Raw genomic sequence first — 9611 nt, 5'->3', positions numbered from 1 at the left:
GACGCCGCCCTCCTGCTTGCTTTACTGGCTCCCTAGCATTGCGCTCCTGTGCAGGCGTACTTCTCTGCCCTGGTGAGAGCAGAGCAAAGTACTGCAGTGCGCAGGCACCGGAAAAGGTCAGAGAGGCCCAGCGCCTGTGCACTGCAGGAATCTGCTCTGCCCTCAGGGAAGTACGCCTGCGCAAGAGTGCGATGCCTGGGAGCCATGAAGCAAGCAGGTGGGCGTCGTCGCAAAAAGATGGGAGGCGGCGGACCTGGACCTGCAACACCCATCAGACCGGACCGTATCCCTGGGTGAGTATAATAAAACTTATTTTTCTTCTCTTGCAGGTCGGATCAGGGGCTTATCTACAGCATTATAGAATGCTGTAGATAAGCCCTGAAAGTCAGTGACCACATCTTATAGCGGCCAAAACAGCTGATAGGTTCCCTTTAAAAAAGAAAGATACATTTCTCCATCTTCTTTTTCCATGTTTACTAGGAGCTGTCCTCAGCACCTGAAGTGGCATGATCTAGATATCAGCACATGCAGCATGTCTATTTATACAACAGATAAAACGTATGTATTTTGCCTCCACTCAGGACTATTTCTCACCCAGGGGAACCTGGATCCTCGTTACTATGGAAACTACATTAACATGGCAACCCTGTGATGGTCTGTGAATGGGAACCGGATGCATTGTGGGAAAACTCATAATAACGTTCAAGGAAAGAGGTGAGTGAATTCTTTATTTTCATATTGTTCTAAGGGCCGAATAATTAGACCATACAATAGACTGGTGTAAAGTTTTTCGTTTCACAGTAATGGATTTGCAGACGATAGCCAAAAAGCAGCATCAAATGCATATAAATGTCTCTTCTATCAGTGTATTGCAATCCTAACACAATGACGTTGTAATGTTCCATCAATGAATGCTTATGTAATGTCAGGAGACAACAGAGGGAGCCACATTGGTTGCTATTGTGTGAGGAAAAAAATGCACAGTGAGGCTGGTAACAATATGGTGTTATCCAGAAAGAGAGCGACAGATATAGTGTTGTATCGTGTATACCCAATGCTGCTGAGCAAATGCCATTTTTAGAAAATGTCTGTGAGGAAGTAAGGTTTTTCAAATGACAGACAAACATTTCAAAAATATTTCTTGCAAAGAGCATTCGCCACTGTTTCATGGGCGCCAATTCTAAAATAATTCTACCGAATGTGTAAAAGATAGATTGTATCCTTCACATAAAATTCTCCAGGTATTCCATCATTTCTGCGTATATTTTGTTTTTTTTGGGTTCCATTTAATATTTTGTTTCCTTGCTGCTGTGGCAAAATAAGTGTTACTAATATCCCAAAAGTAATAGGAATGAAAAATAACTTTTAATCATGCCAAAGAAGTTGAAAATAAAACTTTTGGGTGAAGAAAAGAAGGGTTCAATTCTGGCTTTACTAGCAGAGGGATACAGTGAGCGTCATGTTGCCTCTATCCTTAAAATTTCTAAGATGGCAGTCCATTACAACAAGGTCAAGCAGCAGACATTGGGGACAGCAAAGCTATAGACAGGCAGAGGGTGAAAACGACTCTCCACCGACCGGGATGACCGTCATCTTATTCGAATGTCACTCAGCAGCCGCAGGATGACATCAAGTGACTTACAAAAGGAATGGCAAATGGCAGCTGGGGTGAAGTGCACGGCAAGAACAGTTCGTAACAGACTCTTAGAGGCAGGGCTCAAGTCATGTAAAGGTAGAAAAAAGCCTCTCATCAATGAGAAGCAATGGAGAGCCAGGCTGAAGTTTGACAAAGACCATAAGGATTGGATCATAGAGGACTGGAGTAAGGTAATCTTCTCTAATGAGTCTAATTTTCAGCTTTGCCCAACACCTGGTCGTCTAATGGTTAGACGGAGACCTGGAGAGGTGTACAAGCCACAGTGTTTTACACCCACTGTGAAATTTGGTGGAGGATCGGTGATGATCTGGGGATGCTATCAGCAAGGCTGGAATTGGGCAGTTTATTCTTTGCGAAGGACGTATTAATCAAGCCACATACAAGGTTATCCTGGAAAAACAGTTGATTCCTTCTGCTCAGGCAATGTTCCCCAACTCTGAGGACTGTTTTTTTTCCATAAGGACACTGTGCCATGCCACACAGCTAGGTCAGTCAATGTGTGGATGAAGGACCACCACATCAAATCCCTGTCATTGCCAGCCCAATCTCCAGACCTGAACCCCATTGAAAACCTCTGTAATGTAATCAAGCGGAAGATGGATGGTCACAAGCCATCAAACAAAGAAAAATTTCTTACATTTTTGTACCAGGAGTGGCATAAGGTCACCTAAAAGCAGTGTGAAAGACTGGTGGAAAGCATACCAAGACGCATGAAAGCTGTGATTTAAAATCACGGTTATTCCACAAAATATTGCTTTCTGAACTCTTCCTGAGTTAAAACATTAGTATTGTTGTTTCTAAATGATTATGAACTTGTTTTCTTAGCATTATTTGAGGTCTGTAAGCACATGGTTTTTTTTTATTATTATTTTGACCATTTCTCATTTTCTGAAAATAAATACAACATTTAGTGCTTGGAAATTCAAAGACATGTCAGTAGTTTACAGAATAAAAGAGCAATTTACATTTTACGCAAAAATATACCTACAGTGCCTTGCGAAAGTATTCGGCCGCCTGGAACCTTTCAACCTTTTACCAACCAAATATCATGCGTCAAACATAAATATACCAAATGTAAATTTTTGGTTAAGAAACAACAACAAGTGGGACACAATTGTGAAGTTGAATGAAATTTATTGGTTATTTTAAATTTTTGTGGAAATACAAAAACTGAAAAGTGGGGCGTGCAATATTATTCATCCCCTTTAACTTAATACTTTGTTGCACCACCTTTTGCTGCGATTACAGCTGCAAGTCACTTGGGGTATGTCTCTATCAGTTTTGTACATCGAGAGACTGAAATTCTTGCCCATTCTTCCTTGGCAAACAGCTCTAGCTCAGTGAGGCTTGATGGAGATCGTTTGTGAACAGCAGTTTTCAGCTCTTTCCACAGATTCTCGATTGGATACAGGTCTGGACTGTGACTTGGCCATTCTAACACTTGGATATGTTTATTTGTGAACCATTCCATTGTAGATTTTGCTTTATGTTTGGGATCATTGTCTTGTTGGAAGACAAATCTCCGTCCCAGTCTCAGGTCTTTTGCAGACTCCAACAGGTTTTCTTCAAGAATGGTCCTGTATTTGGCTCCATCCATCTTCCCATCAATTTTAACCATTTTCCCTGTCCCTGCTGAAGAAAAGCAGGCCCAAACCATGATGCTGCCACCACCATGTTTGACAGTGGGGATAGTGTGTTCAGGGTGATGAGCTGTGTTGCCTTTACGCGAAACATATTGTCTGGCATTGTTGCCAAAAAGTTTGATTTTGGTTTCATCTGACCAGAGCACCTTCTTCCACATGTTTGGTGTGTCTCCCAGGTGGCTTGTTGCAAACTTTAAACAACACTTTTTATGGATATCTTTGAGAAATGGCTTTCTTCTTGCCACTCTTTCATAAAGGCCAGATTTGTGCAGGGTACGACTGATTGTTGTCCTATGGACAGACTGTCCCACCTCAGCTGTAGATCTCTGCAGTTCATCCAGAGTGATTGGCTGCATCTCTGATCAGTCTTCTCCTTGTTTGAGATGAAAGTTTAGAGGGACGGCCGGGTCTTGGTAGATTTGCAGTGGTATGATACTCCTTCCATTTCAATATGATCACTTGCACAGTGCTGCTTGGGATGTTTAAAGTTTTGGAAATCATTTTGTATCCAAATCTGGCTTTAAACTTCTCCACAACAGTATCACGGACCTGCCTGTTGTGTTCCTTGGTCTTCATGATGCTCTCTGTGCTTCAAACAGAACCCTGAGACTATCACAGAGCAGGTGCATTTATACGGAGACTTGATTACACACAGGTGGATTATATTTATCATCACTAGTCATTTAGGACAACACTGGATCATTCAGCGATCCACAATGAACTTCTGGAGTGAGTTTGCTGCACTGAAAGTAAAGGGGCCGAATAATATTGCACGCCCCACTTTTCAGTTTTTGCATTTCCAAAAAAATATAAAATAGCCAATAAATTTCATTCAAATTCTCAATTGTGTCCCACTTGTTGATGATTCTTCACCAAAAATTTACATTTCCCATCTTTGTGTTTGAAGCATGATATGTGGGAAAAGGTTGAATAGTTCCAGGGGGCCAAATACTTTCGCAAGGCACTGTATAAAGTGAAAAATCAGACAAACTGAAAATTTTGCAGTGGTCTCTTAATTTTTGCCAGAGCTGTACATTATTATTATTTTTTTTTCAAATCAAGATCTTCATAAACAAAAAAAAAATAGAAATCTTGGAATTTTCACACTGGCCACTGTGTCTTTATTAGACTCCTACTTCATTTCAGGAAGTTTTCAGAAAACTTATTATCATCAGAGGCTGAATTATAATAACAAGTAACCTTTCTATATCCATGACCCACCAATCAAATTGGTGATGTCACAGCTCATCTCCTCCTCCTCCTGTATAATGAATAACACCTCTATATTCAGTAGATGATACAAGATCCACGATTGCCAAGATGTGATGTCACAGCTCACCTCCTCCTGTACAATGACTGACAAAACCTCTATATACAGCAGATGATACAGGATCCACCATTCACAATAAGTGATATCACAGCTCACCTCCTCTTGTACAATGACTGACTGATAACACCTCTATCTTTATATATAGTAGATGAAACAAAAAAAATTCTGTGGATTTCTTGCAGATGCCAGACGTATTTTACCATTTATTAAGAGAAATGAAGGTTGTTGTGGCTTTTTGTTTCAATACAATAATTTTTTTCTAAAAACTTCTATCAAACATGAACATCTGACAGTGCTAGTGTGACATCCAAGTGCTCTCCAGTTTACTTTTATTTGTTTATATTATTTTTGCACACAATTTGGTCTGCAATAAATTCAGGCGTGAGCATACTCATAGATGATAATGGGTGTGAGTATCAATCCATAAAAATTGTATCCAAATAAATTCTCCAATTTTATACTTTCCTATTATGGACTCTGGATTATAGTGCCTTGCTTATCCTGGTGAACGTGCATCCACCTAAGGCTGGTTTCACATTTACGTTTTTCAGCGCAGCGCATCGTTTGCGTCCTTGCGCATGCGCCATGTGCCCCTATGTTTAACATGGCGGGCGCATGGTCTTGCGTTTGCACGCGTTCGTATGCATTTTCGTGCGCATGCGTGTTTTTTTGTAGTGTACGCTTGTTGCATTTTTGGGTCCGTCCAACGGCGTAAAAAAACACACTTGCGCACGGAATGGGACAAAATAACACATTACAGTCTGGGAACGCAGGCGTGCGCATGGACATGCGCATGCCTGCGATTTAAATCGCATGCGTTTTAAGAGTTAATATGGCTAGAAACTGTTTAAAACGCAAGCGCCTAAAAAACGCAAACGCATGCAAAACGCATGATGCGTTTTTTGCATGCGTTTCTATTGCGCACGAAACGCAGCGCTAAAAAACGCTAATGTGAAATTAGCCTAAGTGGTTCACACCTCCAATGAGTACATACGTTGGATTTTCAGTCACAGATGACTTTAGTTATAATTATTTGGGGGGGATAATCACGGCTCCTCTAAATCACAGAGATAATAGTACATATCATCTTATTTTCAGCAGCTTCCCTCTCCTCTCACTCTGTGCTTGGAACACTGCAGTATTGTTGTGACTGAATGGAGGAAATTAGTCAGCGACTTCCCCTCTTCTCTCCCCAGCCGCCGGTGACAGGACTGCGCTGCCAGTCTACAATTATTTGGTTATATCGGCATGATGGTGAATATATCGCACTAGTTCATTTTTTGTCATTTATATACAATTGTATAAGCTGGCCCTGAAGAAGGTCAAAATTAATTTCCTGAGAAAAGTGTTATTTTTTTTTTTTTTTCATTTTTACAGTTTTATATTATTGCAAGGGTGTAGATGTGAAATACAGATATATACATGGTATATTTCAGAGCACTGCGGCCTCGAACGCCGGGCTGAGCGGTTCACAAGGTACCTTCATACTACGCCTATACGCAGTGGGGTACTTGGTGTGCGCTGCTCTGTACAGTGCTCTATTACTAGTCTATACGGCGTGTTATTTTCACCCAGAAGCAATTATTACAGAATTATGGTCCTTGATTCCCAGTGGAGTATTTCACCATGGTTTTGTGCCTGCTTCATGCAGAATTGTGCATATAAAAAACATACTTGTGTTTTTAAATGCTGAATCTCAGTAGTTTTGTATTAAGAAAAATCATTAAAGGCTGCATTGAATCTGCACCAAAACACCACAATAATCAGAATAGATCACTATTCATTTTGGTGCAGATATCTCCAAAAAAGAAAAGCAACATTTTTGTAGGTGGAAACATGAGGTATTATGGATTATATAAAAATGCTGAGACGTTCACGTTTTTTTTATTTATGTTCTACATCTAATTCTCTGACCTCCTTATGTATTGGTAGTATACAAGTGTTACTATATATCCGTCTGCGTCTTTACATGAAAGTTCTCGAGAATTTGATGCTTTTTTTTGTGTTGCTGGTCTTTTGAGGTGAACGGCGGTGATGTAATGGGAGACTGAAACCAGTCCGGAGCTTTGTGAGCAATTCTGTCTTTTTGGCAGGGAGACGGTGATGGGTCTTGTTTGACTTTGGCACCTTTAGGGATTTATGTCTCCATGGTAACAGAGCCAGGGGCCTCGCTGCTGAAACTGCAGAGATGAATGCAAATGGGTGCATTGCTCCACAGAAAATGACATGGTTACAAGCTAGGCGGCTCTTTAGCCGACGCTCAGTAACATCCGAAGCTCTGTGTTTGTTTACAGCTGATGTTCTGAGATGTTCGTACAGCAAATCCTCATCACAACAAGTAACGCCGGCCCTACATTTTAGATTTGTGTTGGCGAATCCCGCTGATTGTCAAGAGATCTGCTAAGAAAATCAGTGTGTACGAAGAAAGGAAAACTGGTGGACAGAATAACATTTAACCTGCCTGCTCCTACGATCCCCAGTGAGATAAGCGGCATCATGTGTTTACAAACACTGTTGATATATGCATGCATGCTCACCAAATTATAGCTTTCATGCTTATAGGCAGATGGCACACAATGCTTTCTGACAGCATGTTTTTATTATATCTTGCTGTCTAGATGAAGTCTTAAAAATCCAGTCAGCATTGACTGGGTAGACTTCTCTAATTTTTTTATGAATTTTTTTTATACATATGGTTTTGTATATCTATGCCATTGTTCTGTCTTCGACATAATTCATGATCCTTGACTGTCTATTTGTTTATATATATACAATGATTTGCTGTGAATATCCAGAATATTCAGTTTCAGCCATAGATTTAGTGTTTTCATTGTTTTTGGCTCCATCTAGTGACCAAAGTCATAACTGCTTGTTATTATGCGTTGTACTTCCTGAATTCTCTTTCCCTCCAATTCACAATGTATTCTGGGTAAGTTTGCAAAGCATTATGGTTTAGTCCAGCCCTATTTTTCTCTCCAGTCTTCCATTTTCTCTCAAGCCTGCTTCCTGTGAACATCTCATTCCTCTACTCCCCTTGTGTCAGCATCGGTGGTAGGTAATCACGCTTCCCACATCTATTCCTGTCTTAGATCACCCTACTTAGTTAGCTCTCCCCTGGTTAGCTATTATGTATATTATGTATTCCTATGAACCCAGTACTGATTCTGTGTATATGTTATGTGTTGTAGTTTCACCGCGCCAATATACCCTACATTCAATAAAATACAGATTCAACTACAGTCTCCCTTATTGAACCCCCGCTATAGCGGTTTAGCTGCCTGTATAAGCTACATGAATCCTGGTTCATTAGTGAGGACAGACCAGCCATACTGTTGGGCGAGTGAGGTGAGGTGGTAGGTGACGGGTGTCCTTAATATATCTGTTACATGGCGCACAACATTACTAAGTGTCAACTGCTATATAGCTAGGGTGTGTAAGGATATGTTCCCATGATCAGGAAGTAGCAGCGCTTTGGACGCAGTGTATTTTCGCTGCATTGTAATCACGCAGGTAAATCCGCATGTGTTAACTAAACCAGCTGAATTTACCGCATTCAAATATATTCTATTGTTGAAATTTCTGTTGCAAAGACTAGAGTCTCCGCAAGAGAAATTGACATGCTCAGGCTAACAAACTCACACCGCTTGTCAGTATCCGCGGGTGATCAGCAGGTGCACATACAGTCAGGGAAATAAGTGTTTGATCCCTTCTTGATTTTGTAAGTTTGCACACTGACAAAGGCATGAACAGTCTATATTATTAAGAGTAGGTTAATTTTAACATTGAGACATAGAAGTGAGAAATAAGTATTTGATCCCCTACCAATTATTAAGGGTTCTGGCTCCTACAGACCAGTTAGACACTTCTAATCAACTCGTTACCTGCATTAAAGACAACTGTCTTACATAGTCACCTTTATAAAAGACTCCTGTCCACAGACTCAATTAATCAGTCCGACTGTAACCTCTACAATATGGGCAAGACCAAAGAGCTTTATAAGGATGTCAGGGACAGGATCATAGACCTGCACACTGGGTGAGAAGGAGACAACTGTTGGTGCAATAGTAAGAAAATGGAAGAAATACAAAATGACTGTCAATCGACATCGATCTGGGGCACCATGCAAAATCACACCTAATGGTCTATCCTTGATAATGAGGAAGGTGAGAGATCAGCCTAAATCTATGATCTCAAGGCAGCTGGGACCACAGTCAAGATAACCATTGCTAACACATTACATGTTGTGTCCCACGAATGGGAACAACCTGTAATATATATATTCTCTGTGTTGAGTTTTTTCTCCAATTAGCAAAATTCCTTGTTGTTGCTAGGTAAAATTTGACTGTGTGAAGATTGTCCCTATGTCCCTCCCGTAGTTGGGCTCTGTATTAGGTTGCTCCTCCCTTCTTCATCAGTTTAGTCTACAGCAGCCATTACTCTAGACGCATGTGTACTGTCCTTTTTACCTACTGTTCGTTGTAACTAATACAAGATTTTGGAAGAAAACAGCATCGTTTCTCCTGGTCTTTCTACAGTTGCATTGCCGGTGGAGTTAAACTATCTGCGGACGCCTGGTGGTGTGAGTACGAGTTATACAATTATCTTAGAAGCGGATAGTTAGAACGCTTGGGATTTACAGCATAAGGAAGATGCAGAATAGTAAAAAGGAATAGCTGTGACCAGGAATAGTATGCAGCTGTAATACAAGAATAGGATTGTTTGTAAGGCTAACATAAAGCCACAACAACAGCAGCTTACAGGGTTACAAACATTCTCTTTGCTCTTCACCTCAGAAAATTGCACAGCCAAAGATATATCTGTTACCAAAAACAGTTCACAGTCTGTAATCCAGAGAAAGGATCATCTATAGCTATTGAGAAGCTGCCGTTTTCATAGACTTGTATCACATTCTGTGCTCTTCAGCTCACCTAGTTGCAACTTTGTATTGGTCTACTTGACAACCAGGAGCAGAACAACCCCC

The 9611-nt window shown here is 40.7% G+C and overlaps 1 protein-coding gene across 3 annotated transcripts in view; it reads left to right on the top strand.

Moving 5' to 3' along the window:
- The first annotated feature begins 603 nt into the window (after positions 1-603).
- FEZ1 (fasciculation and elongation protein zeta 1) overlaps positions 604-9611 on the top strand; it is a 100383-nt gene continuing 91375 nt past the window's right edge. The window contains exon 1 of one of the 3 annotated variants that reach the window (XM_073584942.1): positions 604-714. In XM_073584942.1, the coding sequence (XP_073441043.1) occupies positions 663-714 (52 nt within the window). In that variant the 5' untranslated portion in view covers positions 604-662. The remainder of the gene's footprint in view (positions 715-9611) is intronic. The other 2 variants (XM_073584941.1, XM_073584944.1) reach the window with 2 other exon arrangements.

Source organism: Dendrobates tinctorius, unplaced genomic scaffold (assembly GCF_039654945.1).
Source record: "Dendrobates tinctorius isolate UK_male_01 unplaced genomic scaffold, ASM3965494v1 ptg000086l, whole genome shotgun sequence".
NCBI lineage: Eukaryota > Metazoa > Chordata > Amphibia > Anura > Dendrobatidae > Dendrobates > Dendrobates tinctorius.
This window is presented reverse-complemented; position numbering and strand designations above follow the sequence as displayed.